Below are 22,974 nucleotides of genomic sequence, written 5' to 3' on the forward strand. Positions count from 1 at the left end.
AGAAGGGGGAGGGAACAGACGTACCGGTAAGTGGCGTGGCCGGGACACAGGTTTTGGACTCGTCACCCCTGTTCCTGTGCCCCACGCCGCACTGAACCGTGGCTGCCTATCCGCTAGTGAACGCCTCGGGCACCATTTCCCCCGGTTTGGGAGAAAGTGTTTGATCAGGCATTCTTTCAGCACCAGCTCTGATTGGAGCCAAGGCTGGGCCTGGGTTTTGAGTCCTGGGCTCCATCCACCCGGAGAGTGCCTGGTGAATGCAGACCCTTCTCTGTTTCTCTAAGGGATCCGCTACCAGGCTGGGCTAAGCCCGGGCGCATGGGTTCCTTGAGCTAAAAGTCACAGCTGGGAGCCTGCTCACCCACTCAGATCTCTGGTTCCTGGAGTTACCCACTTTCCCGAGAGTCCCCTCAGGGATCTCCTTCTCTGTTCTTAGAGTCTTCAGACTATTTAAGCGTGTATTTGGGAAAGCTGAAAGGGCGGCCGCGCTGGAGTCTAAAGGTGAGTCGGCCCGGTTCTTTTACTCTTTTCGCCCCAGCCTCTGACTTAAGAAAACGGGCAAATAGTTACCACTTATTATTATTTTTATCTTTTCTCCCTTTGGTTCCCTTTCTCTAGTCTCCTTCTGTCCTCTTCCCCCTTTTCCCTTTGCCCCTCAATCGTGATTGTGGACACCTGGGCCACTGGACTTGGTGTTCGGCTCAGGGCTGCAGGCAAAGGGATCTGCGGGTCCTCAAAAGAGCAGCGGGGTCCAAGCGGCGCTCACTGACGGGTTTGCGAGCGGTGTGCCCATTGGTTCCTGGCACGTTGGCGTCGCTCGCTTGCGCGGGAGCGGCCAATGGGGGCGCGGGGCCGGGCGCGCGGCCTCGGCGGCGGGGGCGCGGGCCTGGCGCGGCGCGGAGAGCGGCGGCAGTGGCCGTGACGTCACGGGAGGGGGTCGGCGCCGCCCGTGAGCCGCCGGATTACAAGCGAACGCGCCCGGCAGCGTCCGGAGTCGCCCGGCACCGCGTCTCTGCCGTCTTCTTCTCCTGAGCCTGCTCCTTCTCTTCTTCTTCCTCCTCCTCCTCCTCCGGTTGCCGCGGGCACTGCGGCTGTGCTTGCACCACAACTTTCCAAGAAAGTTCTGAAACTCGGCTCCGAGGGGGCCTGGTCGTGCGCAACAGCCACCTAGGGAGCTGCGGGGGAGGTCCGAGGGCGTGCAGCCGCCCCGGTTTCGCGATCGCTGCACCTGCCAAGTCCGCCGCCGCCGCCGCTGCCGCCCGGTGCCAGGCTGTGGGCAGACCCAGGCGGCAGCGGCAGCGGCGGTGGCGGCGGCTTAGGGGTCGCTTCTTTCCTCCTGCGCCTTCGCCTAGGTCTCCTGCGCCGCCCCCGCCGCCCCACGTGCGCGGTGGTCCCCCCGAGCGCACGTTCCTGGCTTTCCCTATTTTTCTTTTTTGGTAACCTCCCAGTCTTTCTTTCTCTCTATCTCTACCTTTTGCGTCAGGGGGAAAAAAGTTGTGTCGAAAGTGTCCACCGATTACCACCTCCCCACTGTCCTTCCTTTACCCCCGCCCCACTTTCTTCTCCTTTTTTTTTTCTCCCCCGAGCGGCGGCAACATTGTTTAGTGTTTATTTTCTTTTACGGTCAATAGCTTTTTCTTGGTCCGGGCGGTTACTCAACGGTGGAACGGCGTGGACCTCATGTAGAAATGACAACAATGGAAGGGGCCAGCGGGTCGAGTTTTGGAATAGACACGATTTTGTCCAGTGCCAGTTCTGGCAGTCCCGGCATGATGAATGGAGATTTCCGCCCGCTCGGCGAGGCGAGGACCGCGGATTTTAGGAGTCAGGCTACCCCGTCTCCCTGTTCGGAGATTGATACCGTAGGAACGGCACCTTCTTCTCCTATCTCGGTCACCATGGAGGCCCCGGAGCCGCATCTCGTAGCAGACGGGCCCCAGCATCACCACCATCTCCATCACAGCCAACAGCCGCCGCCGCCAGCCCCGGCCCCGACGCAAAGTTTGCAGCCTTCGCCCCAACAGCAACCGCCGCCGCCGCCGCAGCAACAACAGCCAGCAGCCCAGCAGCTGGGCTCGGCCGCCTCGGCCCCCAGGACTTCCACCTCTTCTTTTTTAATTAAGGACATCTTGGGCGACAGTAAACCTCTGGCGGCGTGTGCACCCTACAGCACTAGTGTCTCCTCTCCCCACCACACCCCGAAGCAGGAGAGCAATGCAGCGCACGAGAGCTTTAGGCCAAAGCTCGAGCAGGAGGACAGCAAAACCAAACTCGACAAGCGAGAAGATTCCCAGAGCGACATCAAATGCCACGGTGAGTCGCGCCGCCCCAGCTGCCGTCTGCTTCTTCTCCTGGTTCCCTTCTTCCCTTCAGCTTCCAGCGAATCTCCAGTGGGGAATTATTCTGGGAGATTGTTGGGCGATTGGGCGATGGTCAAAGAATGCAAACTGGAGACAGGCCTGGGCGAGCCATTAAGAGACGCTACCGAAGTTGTGTTTATTGTTACATTTTTACCTCTTAACCTTTACCGCCATCCAGTTTCTTTCTTCGTTTTACTTAATTTTAATGTATTGGGAGAGGGCCACGACGAGGAGGTCTGACGGGAAATACTTTTCCTTGACAAAAGGGACCATCTTGAGTTTTTTCTTTCTTTTCTTTTCTGGTTGAGACCTTGGGAATGGGAGTGGGGGGTGAGATGGGAGACACAAACTATTTAGCTAGCGTGGAGTCTAGGGGTGTGATCGCAACCTGATGTTTATTCTTTAATGCAAATGATTCCCCCACACCCCCCGCATATTTTCTAAACACCATCACAGGAATTATCAGATTCGAGGAAGGAAAAATTTCCGTTTTGATTAACAGGACAATTTGGGATTAATACAAGGAAGCCAGTAAAGATTCATAATCATTTTTTTAAAATACCCTTTTTGCCCAGTGGTCCCAACAAAATTCTGTATCCTCAGTAAAATTTTTGGCCCCTTACAAGTAATAGGGAGGTAGTATTTTTTAAAAAGAATTTATGGAATTGAATTTGTCCATTTTTGTAAAATCAGATGACAATGGAAATTGTCTTTCAACTCCCTTTCTCCATTTTCTCCTCGGACAATGTCATAAGAAGGTGTTCTGATCTTTACATGGTAAGAGTTTTAACATACCAGGGGAGTACTTTTTTACCTTACTGATAAGTTATTTATTATTATTAATCTTTGGTTCTCTGGCAAAGATAAGTGCTGACTGGAAGATAGGATATTGGCTTCTCATTTTACTATTATAGTATTAGCATAATAGTGCCCTAAACAGATGTACAGTCTGGTCTGGCGATTTTTCGTGCACCAACCTCCCCAGTGGGTCAATTAGAGAGATTATTGTTCTTCCTGCAGGGAAGATCAAGGAGCGCTGCACAAACGGGTACAAACAGAGAGGGATTGACATATCGATTTCCCAGCATTTCAGTAAAAAACCAAAGTTGACAAATAGAATCCGGAAATCTCTGCACTGTCACCTGGATGGGCTCAATGATTTTGAGTTCAGCTCTGTGTCGGGGCAACAAATTTTTCCAAAGCTTTCAAAGACCCAGTACAGGCAGCTGCAGAAAGCTTGATTCCAACATTTCCCAGGTGCATCTGAAAAAGAGAAATATGTGCCTGTAACTCCCAGTAAACAGAAAAAAAAGTTAAACAAGCAAAAAGTGTCCTCTTCTAAAAAAAAAAAAAATCCACATAAAAGACTCTTTGGAAAGAACTAAATTAGAAAAGTGGTCCTGGTGAAAACAATTAAAAAAAATGGACAAGGTCTTCCCCTACCCCATCAAGGAAAACAGAAACAAAAAGTCTTTTATTGAGAATTATTTTTTAAACTCTTAACTTCCAATCAGAAGATATTTTTTAGAAGAAGAAGGGTTCTTTTAGAAGAAACCTTTTAAAAGAACCCTTTTAGGATATCTCTCCACAGGGCCCAAGAGTCCCCAGCCAAAAAACAATCCTCTTCCGATACCCTGGCTCAGACCCAAGTATATGTGTGTGAGGGTAGTGGCAGAGTGTAGTCCCCTGAGACCAGTGGTTGTCTTGGGAATGTGAAAGTGTGTGCCAGGAGGATACTCCACCCTTTCCTATTTCAAGCTAACTTACATGGCTGTGTCTGGGTTTCTATTGTAGGAACAAAGGAGGAAGGAGACCGAGAGATTACAAGTAGCCGTGAGAGTCCCCCTGTGAGAGCCAAGAAGCCTCGAAAAGCCAGGACAGCTTTCTCTGACCACCAGCTTAATCAATTGGAGCGTAGCTTTGAGCGGCAGAAGTACCTGAGTGTTCAGGACCGCATGGATCTGGCAGCTGCACTCAACCTTACTGACACCCAAGTCAAGACTTGGTATCAGAACCGAAGGTAAGGCAGGCTCTTTGAGGAGCAGAGATGTCTGCCCAGGTCATAAACATTGCACCAATCTTCTTCCTTCCTGCCCTCTGGAGACTAGGGACTGAGAGTCAGAGAGCCTACTGTGGGTGAGTAGGTGTTTTCAGACTAGGGGTAGGGATTAGCCAAATCTCCAAGGTGAGAGAGACCTTAAGGCAGCTGGAATTGGGCAATTGTGCACTTCTAAGTATCTTAACAGGTGCTACTTTCCCTTGGAAACCTGAGCTGCTGGAATTCCCCACACTTTATCCCCAAATCAATCAAACCACACCTTCTCAAATTGAGACATCTGTGCAGCTGACACTCAGGCCCAGAGAGCCTGTATGCGTGGTGCACCCCTTGGGCCTGCCCCAGGCTGGTTCCAAATGTCTGTAGTCGGCAACATGGCCCAGCCATTGTGGTCCCCACAGAGCTGTCCCACCAGTCTTGGCTTAAATGTGAGGTGGTTGGGAGAGCCAGGGTTACAGCCTTAAACCTTGGTCCTGCATCTCCTCAGAGATTAGGAGAGTCCAGCTGGGTTAGAATTGAGTTTACAGCCCCAGGCTGGAGAATCAGGCAGTTGGCCAGGCGTCTAGACTGGGTGTCTGTCCCCTATACTGGCTGCCTCCACTGTCTCAATAGGGAGAAAGGGTGCCACAGAGCCTGCCCAGCACTGCTGCATTTTTAGAAAGGAAATTAAGAAAGCAGCTGGCTGTGCTTGCAAGGTCCTGAACTATAGGACTGAACCTGGGCAGTCTGAGACGAGGTTATGCTGTGTTTCCAAGCCTGGTGCTCATTTCCCTTGTCTCTCCCCCTCCTTTTCTCTCGTTTGTGTTATAATCGTCCATAAGTGCGGTTGGAAATGCCCATCCAGTTGTCATCTTTACCATAATTTTCTGTCTCATTACATACGGATTCAGCCACCCTAATTCTGTCGGAAAACATTAGTGTCATTTGTAGCCAATTTAAAATGGGCGACATGTTTATTAATTTGGTTGGAGCTGCTGGGTATGGACGGCCCACCAGCCTTACGTTCCTTCATAAGGCATTTGAGCCAAGGGCCTGCTCCTGTCTTCTTCCTAAAGGGGGGTGTAGATGAGGGAGGGAGGAGACCAAGAAAAACTGATCACAGGTTTTAATTGTTACTTGCCCCAGAGGAGGAAGTGTCTTGAAATGCATCTCCCCACCCCAAAGGCCAGGAGGTACTGTCCTCCTGGGAGAGTCCGAATTTGAAACCTTGTCTCCTTCCTTGCTCTAAATCCCCTACTCACTGTAAGGATCTGTCAGGCTGATAAGAGAATTGTCTCCACAGCCCTGGGGAAAGAGAGGAGCTGGGGTCTGAGGCCCAGGAGAGACTTTGTCCCTTTGTTTACAGTTTTGGTTACTTCTTTCTCCGTGGGGAGGGAGAGAGGCTGAGAGCAGACACTTTGGAATTATTGGGGGAGCACTTCGAAAGAGAATTAAGGGAGGAGGGGGAAGAGTGTGGAAAGAGGTGGTCTCCTTTGGTCTTCAGGAAAGTTTCAGGAAGTAGCCACAGTATGAGGGGGACAAGTAGAGCAAAAGGACAGGAAAAGGCAGCAAAGCTTATAGGATTTCATCTTCCAGTGTCTCAGACTCTAAGGGTGTAGTCTACAAAATTGGCTTTGGGTTTGAGTCCTCTTGTGAGCTAGGTGGGGGCAGGAGATGCACATTCCCAGTTCCCAGAGCTCTCCAAGTCTCCCTACTGGGTGAGGGAAAAGGAGAAGATGGGAGAGGACCAGGGAATGGGTCGGGCCTCTGTGCCTGGTGCCTGGAGCCTGGACCATGTCCACAGCCGCCTCTGGGTGCATGTGCGCCTGCTTTCTTTCAGGACCAAATGGAAGAGGCAGACTGCGGTGGGCCTGGAGCTGCTGGCAGAGGCAGGGAACTACTCAGCGCTGCAGAGGATGTTTCCTTCACCTTATTTCTATCACCCAAGTCTGCTGGGCAGCATGGACAGTACGACAGCCGCGGCAGCTGCAGCTGCCATGTACAGCAGCATGTACCGGACTCCTCCAGCACCCCATCCCCAGCTGCAGCGGCCCCTGGTACCCCGAGTGCTCATTCATGGCCTGGGACCCGGGGGACAACCAGCCCTCAATCCCTTGTCCAACCCCATCCCAGGCACCCCACATCCCCGGTGAAGAAGGAGGGAAGGCTCTACAATCCCTCCCAATCCCCGACCTGACCTGGACAGCTGCCCCACCTCTTCCCGCATCAGACCTCCGTTGCAGTGGACACTGGGAGGCAGAGGAGTAAGAGAGGAAGATACTCACCTATGGGCCAGGGTCCCCAAAGAGGAGCCAGCTTTCTGCTCTCCATCCCAACCCCCCAGAGGCAGGGCTGGAAAGCTCCCCCACAGCAGTGTGACTGGTGAAAACGCTGACCCCACACAAAGTGCAACCAGTAAGTGAAAACATCAACAAAAACAAAACCTCAAGTTCTTTTTAAAAAACGACTTTAGGGACAAGCAGGAGGGAGGGAGGGGGGAGGGCTAAAAAGGGAAGAAAGAAGGGCATGGAGAGGAACTGTAGGGGCAGAGAGAATTGTAGGTGGACAGACAGCCTCAAATATCCAGGCAGAGGGTGTTGCCATGGACATTCATCTGCCCCAGAGAAAAGAGGAGGGTGACTGAGAACTTTGCACTGATTTCTCATGACCTTTTTTCTTTTGGAAAAGTGGCATGCTCCATAATATGAAAAAAAAAAATTGTACATTTGAAAGACTGAGTGATAAGTGATATATCATATTTATTATATGTTGTCCAAAAAAGAGTCACTTATATACGTTAGTAAAAACATGATTTTTTCTTTTCATGTCTTTTTGATTCAGTAAAATAAATGCTTAGACAAAAAATATAGATTTTTTTGTGATTGAAAATTACAAAAATAAAGTTTATCTTTTTTTAACAAGTGATGAAATCTCAGGGAGCTGATTTTACTAAAGCAAAAAATTATGATGAAATGCGCGACTAGGAAAAAACAAATTCCTTCCCGAATATTGGGAATTTTCAAAATCTGTAAGACCTTGGTGTGGCTGGTGTAAAACCAGTCCCATTTTTTCACGCTGGTCTCATGATTTGCTTTATGTGAGCGCCTTTCTTTTTAGGTGGATGGTTTCAGAGCGGCCGGTGAGGCCACGGGAGAAGTCTATGCTCGCGGGCTGTTGGAGCTGGCTAAGTAGGCGTCCAACTTCCCCTGCCGCCCCTGCTGCCTGGAGGCCTCTGGTTGACCGCGTGTTGGGACCCCTCTGTCTGCCCCTCCCCCTTCTCCTAGGGGTCTTCCTAGGGCGGCGCGGGTCCCAGCGCTGGGCAGCGACGCCGGCAGGGCTGGGCAGCGGGCGGACGCTCCGCCGGCCTCGCAGCTGTTCTGCCGCCCGCGGCTGGGCGCCCGCGCGGCCGGACAGCCTGTGAGCGGGAGGCTGCCGGGCGAGCAATTAGGACACCCCAGGGGACGCGGGGAGGCCCAGCTAACAAACCCTCGTCACGGCTTTGATCCTTGCCTTCTCAGTCCCCGGCGGCGGGCGTCCAGCCCTCATCTCCACGAGGATCCGCTTGTCCTAGCGAGTTCTCTGTGCTTCGATGCCTGGAGCGGGAATGCAACGGGGAACTGTGGTTGAGGCAGGCTACCAAAACGTTTTATCCGCGCCCCTGAAATGGCCGGGACCCCAAAAGAGAGATCTTGCCCAGATTGTGGAGGAGACCCGCTGCCGGCTTGCGGGGTGTGTGTGTGTGTGTGTGTGTGTGTGTGTGTGTGTGTGAAAAATATTCGTAGCACCCCGGCCAGGGCTTGACTTTCAACGGCAGTCTCCCTAAACCAGGCTGATTCCCCACCAAGCCCAGGTTTCAAGAACCGCGTGAAGGCAAACTGAAGGGTACAGCTATTGAGCGTCCCCCACTCCTCTCCAGCCCTGAGGTCACTTTCTGAGAAGCCGGAAAGTCGGATCCCCTTATCTGAGTATCCTCACATCTGTATCCTCGCTCCTGCCCTAGTGTAGTGACAAAGGGTAAGACAACTAAAACACATCTAGACCTGGCCTCCAACTTTCTCTGATGCTTAAATCTTCTTAGATTTTAAAACATTGTTTTTCTTTTAAACAAGGTGGAATGGTGTGGGAATGTAAATTGAAGAGTGCAGGGAAGGAAGAAGGAAAGAAAAAGGTGAAATCCGGGAGGAAATTGCCTCGGGCGCCTTGATTAAACCTTGGGTAATTAGGGAGTGGTTTGCAGATTTCCCTCCAGCTCATCAATTTGCTTTAAAAAAACGGTCCTGGTCTTCTTTGATTCTAACAAAAGGGTTTGGCCTATCCCTTCTCATTTTTTCCCTGCTGAGCTGGGACAAACTCAGACAGCTGGGCTTGGCTGGAAACTGGGCACCACTATGTCCAGTGGGGATGCCCAATGCCTGGGTACTCAGCAGACTCTCCTTGTTCCATTTTAGCTGTGCTTGGGTTGGATTTTTAAAATAGAGTTTCATCAGTTAGCAATGATTTGCCTAGGCCTAAAAGGGCACTTTCTGAGGCTTCTCGCTGCACTGGGTGTGGGTCTGGTCAGCTCTGGATATAAGGAGAACCTGGGAGAGTACAGCATTTACACCTGAGAATGACCTCAGGTCCAGGTGGGGGAAAACACAAAACAAACTTACAAATGAGGCAAGGCTATAACACCTATTTGCTGCCAGAAGCCCACCACTCACTCTGAAGCAGCCCACTGGTGCTTCACTTTCAACACTGAACTTGTACTCTCTAAGTGGTCAGTTCATGGGGAAGCATTGTGCCTCCAGAGAGCAAGGTTTTGCAATTGACTTCATATTCCACCGCTGCTAGTAATTATTCTGCATATATTAGAGTCCCCCCCACCCAATTTACTTCTCCTCAAAGTCATGTTTTCTTACACCTCTTATGTAATGCAGCTGAAAGTGTCAATCCCCCTTTTCTGAATTTGTTTGGGTTACTTGCTGTTGCATGCAAATTGGAAAATTCAATGTGGGGGAGATTGTCCCAGGAAGAAAGATGAGTACTGGATCCCTTCTTTTCATCCATTTCTTAATTTTTTTTTCTTTTCCTCTCCCACCCTCAGGCAGTGCTGCAAAGGGTGTCTTAGTAGGTGCCCAGTATTCAAAAGCCCCCAAATTACCGCTTAAAAGTAAAACAAACCTAGTCCATTCCCCCAAGAGGCATCCTTCTGTACTTCTATGCTTGTCCAACAAAGTTGGGGGTTTGGCTAGAAAGTAAGGAGGGCAGCCTCAGGTTTTCCGAGAAGCAGAGCAAGCTAGCATGCCCTTTCTCCTGGGAGATCTAGAGTTAGTTACAGAGGTTCCAGGATGGCTGTCCTTGGGAGCTGCACTTGTTTTCTCTACCTTCAGCTGGTGTCTGAAGGGCACTCCATGGCTGGACTTCTTTTGCATTCTCTTTTGATTAAATTGAAGTCTGGCAAAACAGACTTTCAGGGGCCCTTGTTTCCTATAGGAACACAGGAAAACAAACTTGTTACAGAGATGTTAAAAAAACCCACAAAGAATTCTTAGATCTGCCTACCCCAATATTAGCTCAGGGACCCCAGCAAACCCAGCACAAATCTGTAGTTGAGTGTGAAGGAAGGAATTGCAGACAGCTGTTCTAGCCCAACCCAGTGGCTTTCAATGAGTTCTGAAGTAGCGATTGCTGCTTGGCTTCATGCCTCCAGCAAATATACCTACCACCCTGTATCAGTTTATTTTTGCTCCACCCCTTAAAATGAAAGCCCACATGATGGCAAATTAGACAGGCGATTTCCTCAGTTGCAAATAAAACGCTTACTTACCCTTAGACCAAGTCTTCCCTCCTCCTCCCTCTCTGTCATCTGACTCCTGTCTAGGCAGCCCTTCCCCAGGAGCCTTCTGAATCCCACCTCCCCTCTTTAAACAGGCGGCTTGTGAGTAGTTTGTTTTGCTATATTTTTAACTTTCTAAAAATATTTGGAAAAGCTCTCCCCAGGGCTAGGGAAACTTTAGTTCTTGTTAAGTCACATGGTTACAAAAATATACTAGAAGAGCGATGCTTATTTTCTTGAAAAAGCCAGGCAGGGCTTGAAGTTAACATGCTTGGAAAGAAACTGACTTTTCACCACTAGTGGGCACGGTCAGGGGCAGGGCCAAGCCTCCAAAGGAACTGATGATTCCTCTGTATCTTTGAATCGTTGGTGAGAGAAAGCTGGCTAGCCTGGTGCCCTGGCTGTTGCCTAGAGAGAGGTGTGGCAGATGGGTGGGGTGGGGTGGGGTTCTCCAGGGTTTATTCCATGGACTTTAGAATAGTGTCCCCAGGCTTTCTCATTCAGTCTTCGTCCAGCCCCACTTCCTTGGCCAGCTCTAACCTTCTATCTGCCACTTGCTTATTTTTCTGGAGTTGGGGCCTTTCAGCCAGTGCCCAGCAGATGGTCCTCCTTACCTCTAGCAGGTTGAATATCCTCAGACTGGGTAAGGGTAAGTGTGTAGGGAGGAGGGGATATGTTTCAAAGAAAGGAAGGTGTCACTGGCCTCTTGCATTAGAAAACCAGGTCAACAGTCTCTGGACGATGAGATGACCCAGAGTTTTCCCCTCCCCCGCTCCCCTGCTGAATTTTGAAGGTCTTTGTCAATCTGAATATTGGGTGGACCGCCTGCGTCAATGTCATATTTTCTATTTCTTTCCTCTCTACTTCTCCAGTCTCTCGCCCTGCCTCTCCTATTTTCTCTCTCCTAGCACCACAGACAGCTCCCAGGTCTCTCAGTGGAGCCGGGTGCCGGGTCCAGCGGGTTCCCTGCAAAGCCTGGGCGACCGCAGGAGGCGCCCGGGAAGGGTCGGCGGCACCCGCTGGGGAGGTCCTCTAGGTGATTACAAAGAGTCCTCCCCGGCAGCGTTTCCTGATTAGCTTAAGTCCAAACAGGGTCACATTCCAAAGAACAAAATCTTCAGATCAATAAAGTAATTCAAAAACCAAAAGATCTCGGGGTAAGTCGTACTCTGTGACAGATCAACTCTAAACCACCTCTGTTTAATAAGTTCTTAGTGGAAGCCAACTAGGGAGGAACGGGGCTTCCGGTCTGCTGCTCCGAAGCCTTGCGCCGCGGCTGCAGCGAAGGCGCCAGTGGAACCTCTCTAAATGGAACGCATTTCCTCCGCTCGCACAGCACTGAGCGCGCTCGGCCAGCCTCAGCCTGGGTGGAGGCCCAGAAAAGGCGTTTCAGAGGCGGCCGCTTTGCGGGTCGTCTGACCTGAGGCCAGGATGCGCACCGTGGTTCCCTTCCCTAGCAGCTCACGCCGGTCCCGGGCGGAGGGGATGGGAGTGGGGTGGGGTTGGTTTGGTCCCTTGGGAGTTCTGCTGCTGGTGGTGGTGGTGGTGATGGTGTGTGTGTGTGTGTTGGGGTGGGGGGGGGGAAGGACCATCGCCAGCGCTACATCGAAGCTGATTTTTGATAAAAGCGCCTTGTCACTTTGTGGAGTTGATGGGTTCCCACCCCAACCCTCCCCATCTCCGGCCTTCAGACTTTTGATTCTTTAGTGAATAGGTCCTCAACGTGGATGTCCTACAGCTCCTACTAATGATTTGTACACGGCATAGCTAAAGGTTTGGCGTAGTGGCCTCTCCGCCCTGCTGCAGAGCCCCAGGTCCGCGCGTGTCTTCTGCGGAGCATACTCCAGCTGGCTCCTGAGGGCTGGTTGGAGGGTCAGCCTCGGGGCCACGATTTCCTGCACCTGGTTACAGATGGTGTTTTAGGGAAGATTGGGTGCATCACGACAGGAGCACTATAGACCTGGGACAAGAATTAAGAAGCTTTCAGGGATGGCGCTTGGGCCTACACAGCAGGGTCCTTCTGTCATATCTTGAATGGGCTGTAGAGAGAATATAAAGCCTCTTTCTCCCATGAAAATGATAAAATAATATTTGCTCTGGTGGACTTCAAATCTGCATCCAGTGTCACCTCCCCCTCATTCTTCCAAAGGCCACATGGTTGCAAATGATACTGTGTTCAGATCCTCCCTCAGTTTTTGGAAGTCAATTTCTCTGTTGATAAGTCCCTCCCTTCTGGCTTTCTATTCCACCATTATAGTTGGAGGAATAAAAATGCTAAGTGGAATTTAGAAAGCTCTAGGGATTTGTAGCAACAGGTTTGTAGGTTCAGACACCATTGGGGAACCAGACATTTTCCCAAAGCCTCTGGAGGAAGAAATGCTCCATGATGCCCATTGGGTACTCCATCTTTAAGTAGAAAGGGAGGGAAAGTTTTCTACAGAGCATTCTGTGCTTCTGATGCCTCCTTATGAGAGAGGAATCAGTCTTTGGTGGTGCATCAATGCCCCACTCCTCTGATACACTATTAGAGTGCCCTGGTGGAAAAAATCTACATTCTAAAACAAATCAATCTACAGATTTAGGAAATGGACATGGAAGTCTATGCTATGCACTTTCTACTGTAAGGAAGCCAGACTATTTGGTATAGTTTTCAAACGTGGGAGTTTCCCAAGCGAAGGGACTACAGTAGGCCTCTTACATACTAGCTAGGTTTCCTATTGACTGAACTGATTTTCTTGTGATTTAATTTTAATAATAAATTATTTTCTTAATAAATATCTCTAAATTAATAAAAAATTGTCATACCCTAATTTCTGAAAGATGCAAATAGTATTTGGTAATACCATTAAGGAGTTGATTGCTTGCTCAACTTCCTCTTGAATCAGTGCTTATCTCCTGCAAGCTGTATATTCAGAGATCTCTGGGCAGAGAGGTTGCAGCCCAGATATTAAGAGAGACTAAATTTCCCACTGGAAGTACAATGAATCAGAGCTATAGTCACTTTAAAATGTCACTTTCATATTCATCAGTTCCGTTTTCCATAAACTGTTCTGTTATTAGAATTTTACCAAGTTGTTGCCATTAAATTAAGAGGATTTTAAGGGGAAATGTGTGTCCTTACTGGCCTTGAGTGAATACACTTTGGTATTACATTAAACTTATTCATATGTGAATAAAGGTATGAATGTTGCATAATTTTTCATTGCTCTTCAGTAAGTAGATTGGCCCAGAAAGTCACATAAAGCACAAATAGATAAATGTGGGCATAGCTTGCTTGCCTTTGTCTTTTCTGGTGCAGGGGATTGAACCTATGAACACTCTACCTCTGAGCTATATCTGAGCCCTTCTTTTTATTTGCTTATTTTTTTTAGTTTTTATTTTAAGACAGAGTTTCAGTAAGTTGCAGAGGATGGCCTCAAACTTGCTGTCCTTCTGCATCAGCCTCTTGAATTACAGGGAATTACAGGGTGGCACCACTGCACCAGGTCTGTGTTTCTTCTTTGTTGGATTATTTTTGAAATTTCTGGCAATCTGCATTTTAGATTTCCTCACTAATTCCTCTAGATTTATATAAGAGCTGACTACTAAAAGCAGGTTTTTCACACCAACCATCCAACCCATCTGTGTCATGTGACTGACTATCTCCTACTGGCCCACTTTAACTGTGGCCAAATTGCAAGAACATAAGTGGCTGTACAGTTGCCAGAGGCTTCCCTTGGTTCTTTGCCTCCTTTTCTTTCAGCCCCAGAGCTTGCCTGGTTGCAAAGACCCCACCCAAATCTTTATTTCTCCTTTCCTTTTAGCCATCTCTTATCATTTTTTAGTTAAAATTCTTTGCCCCTGCCAACATCTAAGGGATGACATTATGTAACTACACAGGAGTCATCTTGTGTCTTGTGGCCTATTTTTCCCTGAAGAAGGCACAATTTTATTTTCACATGCCCGAAGTCCTCCCATAGAATTAAATTCATATTTGTGGGGCTATGGCAGTGGCTCAGGGTAGAGTGCTTGCCTAGCATGTGTGAGGCACTGGGTTTGATCCTCAGCACCACATAAAAATAAATAAATAAATCCAAATTCATATAACATTAAGACCTTGCCATTTCATTTAGTAAAGCAGTGGCGACTACTTTCTTTTTAGGAGCTGGTAATAGATTTGATAGCCAGAGATCTAGTGAGAGGCATCAGGGGAGCAAATTCAGAAGAGGAAAGCTCTGGCCTACCAGGAGACTCTGAAGGCCTTGGTCCACTGATTCTGTTTTTCTTTCCATTCCCTGCTTGTTTTTGTCCTCCTGATTTTTACTGTGTTATTTCATATGCCTGAGGTGTTTTCCTAGGGCAAAGGTGATAGGCCAAACATACCCATTGAGGGATGTCAATGCCAAAAAGATGGACTAACCTTGAAAATGTATTGGATAATTGTTAATTAATATTTTGGAACAGAATTTAGAAGAATCCAGCAAATATTTAAAACACTGCTTCTTTATAGCAGTGTTGTACATCTCAGTGGTATTCAGGAAGGATTTCCTTTATATATCAACATATTTTACAGGCTTTACTCCCCCTACCCCCCAATAATCTAGTCCCTTAGGGGAGCATGATTTCTACTCAGTTATGCCCAGAAATTTGGCAAAAGGGTGTTTCCAATGTCTATGTCAACATGCAATTGGATTTTAGGCAGAACTGATCTTGATCCAAATCTAGAAATTGGAAGGAATCTCAAAATTCATCTAGTTTAATACACATTCTAAACATTAATTTTTTTCTATAGCATATTTACTTAGTGGTTTTTCCTTTTCAATCCCACTTTTTTTCTGTAATGATAGAAAGGGAAAAGGGAAGGTAGGAGAAACTATAGGATTATAGCATTTTCAGGTGATGCTTGACTTTCAGTTTTAATAAAGTTAAATTTATGTCATCAAATTATACAACAAAAGAAACTGAGACTATGTAAAAATTATTAAAATCACTTTCCTATTGTAAAAGTGATGCATACTCAGTGTAGAAAATTTGTGAAATACTGTCAAGTAGAGAGAAGAAAAATGTCCATCTTCAACCACTCAAAGAAAACTACTGCTAACATTTGGTTCATTATTTCTAGGTTTTTACTGTTCATTTCATCCAGTTGTGTCATTTCATCAGGGATGTTTGTTTTTTCCATGTAGTACAAGTATTTCTCTATATTATTTTAAATCCTTTGTATACATTGTATTTGGCACATAATATTATCTCCCATAAATTAAGTCAACCAGTCTTCCATTGCTGGACATTTAAAATTAACTATTAATTATTTATTATTCTTATGATCATGTTTTGTAGTGTTAAAGATTGAACCTAGGACTTTTAGCATGCTTGATAAGCATTCTACCACTGAGCCCACCTCCACCCTCATTGATGGACATTGAGATTATTTTTCTCAGTTCAAGATAAGTAGTAATTCAAAGAGCATGAAAGCAAAAATTTTGAGACTGTTCTCTTTGTGCCATTTGGTGTGTCACATTATTATTGATCTTAGGATAGCAGAAGCAATGCAAGAGCAAGAGCAAGAGCAAGATGACCAGCTCAAGAGGGAAACTGAGCTGTTGACCAAATGTAGTGGTTTCAGTGACAAGTACAAATTTAGCCTGAGTGAATTGAGAGCTACTTGAGTTAGCTGGAATAGGTTGTGGAGAAATAAGCTAAGAATGACACTTACCATTGGGGGAAAAATGTATTTTAAGTCTTCCTGACTTTAGGCATGAATTTGGCAACCTCTGCTCCAGAGCAGGAGATTAAAGAGTGGGAAAGAGTCTCTTTCAACTTAGGATGGTAGCATGTCATGTTATCCACCCAGCTTACTCTATAGTTTTTTGTGCTTAGACTCCTCTGTGGGTAAATAGAGGGCTTTATCTTCTAGTGCTGTCAATCTGGCACCTTTCATGAGAATTAAATTCAGGTTAAGGGAAAAAATGAAAAACCATAACCTATAAAGAAATTTGAGGGTGGGGGTTGGGGGTTTGAGGAAAAGACTTAAATAGCAATGGTCTATCCTTTCATTTACATGACACACATTAACCGTACCATAGAAGTTCCAAGAGAACTGTCTTGTTCTCTTGTCTCCGGGAGCCCATGTAGGGTGCTTTAATTGCCACATTTTCAAACCAATATAATGGTGGGGATGTCTTAGTAATTACCTTAATGAGATAACACCTTTCCTTCCCTCAACCTACTCATTATCACGCCTCTTGTTCAAATTTCAACTACAAAGAACTATACTTGTAAAAAAAATAGTCTGCAATGTATTGTTCCAGGTCTCATACCCTTAAAATAATCACATTGCACATATCTTAAAAATATGAAAGAAATAGTACACACAGGCAATTCAAATATGTTAAAGGAAAGGCTTGAGATAAGTAAACTAAACATCTGGGTGCCCTTTAATTATTCTTGGTTGGATTCTTTATCTTGACCTATAGTGATGCTAAGGTGCCAAAGTGATGAATTTTAAGATGTTGGGCTGTGAAGACGTGCAGCTGCAACACTGATGGATTTAGGAAGGGATGGTAACAAGGTTAGCTGCATGTGAAGTGTGAATTGAGATTTTTGCAAAGAGACTGTGATTGCAGATGGGCATAATGTTGTACCCTTGCATGAAATCTTGCTATTATTGTATAATGGTCAGACAGAGTGTGAAATGACTTATTACTTTTCTTTTATTCTTTAATGAAGTTGGTTAGAGTAGCCGTACTACTGCTAGTCAATAGTAGTAAAGCACACACATACAAAAAACTATATGACAGGTGCTGAAATATTAAATATTTATTTAGTTTTGACTTTTTCCCTGTAATTTTCATGAATATCCATATGCAAACAGAAGCATCTCTTTATCTATATAGACAAATTTGTACTGATTTGTGTGTCTGCACTTACCCTTATTATCCTATATAAATATCCATACAAGGCCCTGATGAGTATAAAGGATTTCAAAGTCCAGGAAAATTTCATAGCTCTTTTCAATGTTTAAAAATGCTGTAGTGCTTTGGGGCTGATTTCTGCATGGAATTCTGATTTGAAAATTCTATTTGGAGTTATATGGGTAACCTTGAAATATTAGTTTATCACTATGGTGACTGCAATAAAACATAATAAAACCCATTATGAGGTATACTTCTTAACATGGTTTTGGTTATGAGGAAGGTCAAATTATGGTTCTTCTGTTTTGTAATATAGAGTATATATATTTCATATTTATACCACAGAGCCCATGATGTAAATTTTTCTTTACTTCTCAATATCAGAACCACAAGAAGATAATACTTAGCTTTTACAAGCAAAGGGAAATTATGTTATGATGTTAAAAACAAAACAAAACAAATATTCCCTACCTGGATATTCCTTCTATTGTCAATCTTTTGCCTCTAGATGCTTCTGTTGGAAATAGTATGAATTACACACTTGAAAAATTTGGTTTTGGAAACTAGGAATTTTATTCATAAAGTGATTTTTATATGGTCTGTTACATTCAGAATTATTCTTAATGTGTTTGTTTGATACACTTGATATGATTAGTAGGTGTTTAAAAAGACAAAGAGAAAAGTTTATTTACACTTGCATTTTTCATAGAGTTCTTTAGTTAGACCTTGTTATAATACAAATTTTTATTCTGTGGTTTGGAAGATATCAAGAGTTAAATGCTGTTCTTCAAAACAACACAGATCAACCGTTAGAAACATAGAACCATTGACCTATAAAAATAATGTTTAACCTTGTTCCTCGGTGCTAAATTTATGTACCCATTTCTCTACTTTGGCTCAGCTTGCTCCATAGGTTAAAAAAAAAAAAAAACTTCCATAACTATGAAGCTTCTCATCACTCAAAAGATAGGATCACTTAGATTTATTAAGATGAAATCTGGATATACAACACAGATTGTATCTTCTTTTTTCTTCATTTACAGACAAGTGTTATCTTTCACTAGGAGCCTTTTAGATAGTCTAACAGTGGAGTGAATGTTGGCGTTTCTGTATTGAGATTGTTCTAAGAAGTATATTCTTAGGGTTGGGGTTAGGGTTATGGGGCACTGTGTAGAGAACACATTTTTGAAGGACTTGAGTTTGTGAGATACCTTAACTCTGTGTTTTTGACATCAATTTTAGGAAGACATACTCCTCCTGTTTATGTGGTGACATGGCCATATCTTCAAAAAACTTTGACAATGTAATCAGTGATATCCATGTTTATTCTACATTTCCTAGAGTGCAATGCTGTGATTGACTTGCAGTCCACTAAAATCAGTCATTTTATAAATATATGAAAGTGAATCTGTATAAGAAAATCTATTACCTAACATAGGCAAGAATCTGATTCATTACCTTATGAACTTCAGATATTAAAAATATTGACTTACATTTAGCTGTGTCAAAGTTTCTGGAATTCCCTACATCTCGACATCAGTTTTGTAAAACTTTGAATACCTTCTCATTAAGAAAAGCTTTCAGCTTACATGAAAGCACAGTATGCACATAAACATTTATCTCAACTAGTGTTTCAGCTGATAGCCTTCCCCTTGAGGTCTCCTTTCTAATCTCATTCTTGGATAAGAGACATTGGCCTTTGTTTGAAAGAACTTAATGTTTGTTTTCTTTAGCAAGATGAGAACAATAAGAAGTATTTCTTGTGAACTGGTCAGGGACCAATGAAATAAAATGCTTAAAGTTGAGTTTTATTTTTTTCCAGTACTGGGGATTGAACCCACAGCCTCTTGCCTGCAAGGCAAGCACTCTACCACTGAGCTACATCCCTAGCCCTTAAGATCTAGTTATTAAACCAAGTGTCATGTCTCCCCCCACTCTCTCTGTCAGTGCTGCTTTCTCAATTCTGTCTTGTTGTAAATAACAGTAATCCGTGCATACTTTCCGATCATAACTAGTTAATTAATGTCTACCATTAGTCTCAGTATGTGAGATATTTATATACATGAAACTTTTTGCCCCTAATCCCCAAGGTAGTGCCTCGTTTAAAGCAAGTACTCAAGAAAGTTTATATAATTGAACATGAAGCCATTGATTAATTAAAAACAGCATATCCAAATGATGGTGTTACAAATTGACATTGGAACCATATCCAATGTTTCATTGTATTTCAAGTACTAAGCCCAGTGACTTGAAAAATCCTGAGGTCATAATGCTTATTCATTACCACTATAGACTATGATGGTGATGTAGTAAAATTTAATTTTGATTTTCAGTTGTTTTTTCCGGTTGCCATAGATTTCAATGAGAAGAACAGCATTTGGTAAAATCACATTAGTTTTGTGACATCAGTTTATTTCTGCATTAATTGCACTACTGATCCACTTTTTAATTAAACTTACCTTCTATTCATAGAGAAATGCATGGAATTTGCTTCTCCCAAGTCTTTTCTAGATATTAACCTCCTGAATAAGGACATCAATAAGCAGATATCAAGGACAGATCCCACTTTCCATCGAATCCTCTAACCTAAATTGCATTGGTAAGTAAATCTAAGTAGTTTAGAAAAGGAATAGAGAGATCCTTGGCTTATTAACAGTGTTCTTAACAGGGTAATGACAACTGGGAGAATAAATTGAGTTGGTAATTTAATAGGTAGACTTCAAAGAATAAACAGAAGCAGATAAATTTCATGGTTAATAGTAGTACTATTGAAACAAGGCTGTTGGAAGACACTGCTAATGAAAACAGTGACTTTCAAAATGAAGCTACATTTAGCAACTATTTTTCACTAGAAGTATTTGGCATGATGTTTGGGTTCAAATTTACTATTCTGTATTGCTTAACTGAAATTTGTGATGTGTGCAGCAGAAGAGAGAAAACTGATGTTTTTTCATGTAAGAATGAAATTCTTATTGAGATTCTCTGTATTTTACCACACTTATGTTTTAAGATGCTTAGAGAACAAAAGCATACCAATATGAAAAAAAAATCTGTAAAGTCATGTCAGGTATTATTTATGTATTATTTTGTTGAAAAGATGTGAAAATATGAAGAATTAGAAAACAGAACAGCTAAAATAAGTTATAATGAATCGCATTTCAAACACACACACTAACACACACAAGGGAATAAGAATGTAATGACAACACATTTTCATTATTTTAAAAACAAATTCTTTCTGATGGTTAAAAACTATTAATTGGATATTTTAACTACTTACCAAAGGAATATGTCTAATAAGTAGCCTCTCCTTCCAAAGGATAAAGTGGAACTAGTATCATGTTATTTGGTAAATTTAGCTCTCTTGTGCTACATAATTTGTGGATATGGAAATAGTGGAGAGTATGTTGAAAGTCTATAGTAAGATATTTCTTATGGGGATTTCAAATTTCCTAGATAGTTTAGATACCAAGGAATTTGAGGAAGAAATTGAAGAAACAAAGCAGGAACCTCAGAGACATTTTGACTATCCTCAGAGTATTGCAATGATTCATAATTCACAGGAGAACAAGGCTCAAGTGGATCATGCTTTTTATGATACAAATGGGATTAATATTGTGCTTCACAGATACAACATGTTTATAACAAAGAAGGCCACATTTCAGCTTTCTCATACTGTGTTAGAGCTCAGGAGGAAGAACACTAGAATATTTTTAAATTTCTAGATTAATAAAAGACCAATGGTTATTATCATCCAAAGGTGGAGATAATTTTAGAATTATTTTGGTTCTTTTCTTAGGTCTCTGATATCTCATCACACTAACTGTGTAGAATTGTAGAATTGCTGTGATTCATATTTATTGTTGGTGAAACATTGAAATATGTGATCATCTTTTCAACTTAGTAATTGTTTTGGTGGTACATGAACTTTAAGATTATCTGTCTCTTTTCCAGGTTATCATAACTCTAGGAAAGAAGTACATCTAAAACATTTATTTGTATGAATATCCTGGAGAATGCTGAGAGGTTTATATTTGCAGAGCTATTGTGAAGTTGTTAATTGTGGACAGTGAGAAAGTGTGGCTAGACAGATGATGGCATGAACACACCAAGGGGTACTTGATTCAGTTTCTGGGTCATTGTACCACTTTTCATTTTTTATGTCATCTCTGTTTTCTTTCATTTTTTCTTCTTTCCTTCCAGTCCTTCTACTGTTACATTTTATCCCTTATTCCTTTATTTGGTACTTTTGCCATTTTCTGTATGTGATATTTGATTACTTTTCTATTTTTCTTCTTAGACTACAAGTCTTTTGAAGTTATATAATACACATCAAAAATTCCCCAAGTGCATGCAAACCAGAGATGCTTGACAAATGTTTATTGAACTCTTTCAAGCTAATATTCTTATTTTGCAAGTTATGAAGGAGGCTATCAATATCATTAAACTACAGAGTAGGGTTTTTTTTTTCCATTATTAGTATCTGCATATGTAAATTTAAATGTCTGATTCATTTAGTTGGGACATAGTGTATAAAGATGATTGATTGGTTTGGTTTATTAACACAAGCATTAAATGTCTGGCCAGTCAGGGTCTTCAGTATAGATTCATTTCCCAGTGCAGCCTGTGGTTAGTGATGTTTTTCTTCAAACTATAAGGCTAGAGACAAACTCTCTATATCTGTCCTAAAGCAGCCAAGAAGGACTGAAGATACAGTTTTAGAGAGATCGGAGTATGGAGCTGTGAAATCTTAAGGGCCGGCCTTGCCCACCTCCCAAAAGAAAAGAAAGAAAGAAAAAGAGAAGGAAAGATGTTTTCCCGTTCATAGGCTTTGGGAAAGTCAATTAAACTAATTGGTGAAACGTCTTAAAAATGTAAGAGTATTCAATAACTATTTTGATTATTCTGACTTTCTTGAAGTTGTGTTTGGTATTTATTAAATTCTCTTCTGGTGGCTAGTTTGTTGTTGGTTCATCTAATCTGAAAGGATAATCGAAGAGCTTTGATAGGTGAATATTAAAATGTGTCTTGTTTCCTTATATCTTCTGCTAGAGTTCTGTCCAATGTTTCTCTGCAATGCCAAATAACCCGGGAGTCCTGGCAGAGTCTTCAGGCTTTGGCAATGGAGGATGGGCTTACATTTTCTCAACTGCCCAAATATTTTGTGACTTTCAATCTCAGCAGGCATCTTCTCCTCCATAGCAACAGTGCATTTGGGGGATTACTGTTTTTTTTCCCCTCCTACCTCCTGTGGGAGAATACCACTATTTCTGAGCTGGGATAAATCAGGTCACTGGCTGGAATTCAGTATGGCCCTGTTGGACTCTATTTCTAGAGAGTAGAGTTAGCTATAATACTCAAAGGTAGGTCTTTTTTGGGGACTGTAGGAAAAAAAAAACAGCCAATTTTAAATATAATGTCAATTTCTAGTGTGTATTTTTCTTTTGTAGTTGTAGAATGTGTTAAAAACTATATTTTTCTTTTAAGAAATAAACACAAATGTTAATAGTATGTCAATAACTACTCCTCAATCTTGAAGTCATTTTCATGGAGGACTCTAATTACACCAAAAATTTTCTATGGGTAATAATCAGGTGCCTAAATGATATATAACTACTCTTTTAGAGGACTTCACTGAAAGCATTTTATGCTACATGGATTGTTTTACTGTGAACATTCCCGGTGATTGGTACAAACCTTTGCCAATGAATGACAAATTTACATACACATCATGTCAGCCAGCAATATTTTGCAGCTTTAATTGCTTTAGCTTCAGGCATTCCATGTCAAAATAGAGTGTTTAATGTCCTGCAAGTTACTCTGTTTCTTTGCAGCGTTAAATTATTCTGTAATTTGCCTGTTTTCTTT

The 22,974-nt window shown here is 43.6% G+C and overlaps 1 protein-coding gene across 1 annotated transcript; it reads left to right on the forward strand.

The window, feature by feature from the left end:
* Positions 1-1,688: 1,688 nt before the first annotated feature.
* BARHL2 (BarH like homeobox 2) lies at positions 1,689-6,548 on the forward strand (the record flags this gene model as incomplete). The annotated part of the gene is made up of 3 exons (XM_081307404.1): positions 1,689-2,313; positions 4,155-4,380; positions 6,236-6,548. 3 exons carry the CDS (start codon positions 1,689-1,691, stop codon positions 6,546-6,548), a joined length of 1,164 nt encoding a protein of 387 aa, XP_081163530.1.
* Positions 6,549-22,974: the final 16,426 nt, after the last annotated feature.

The sequence above is a fragment of the Spermophilus citellus genome (assembly GCF_964194105.1).
Source record: "Spermophilus citellus genome assembly, chromosome: 9".
In the NCBI taxonomy this organism is placed as follows: Eukaryota; Metazoa; Chordata; class Mammalia; order Rodentia; family Sciuridae; genus Spermophilus; species Spermophilus citellus.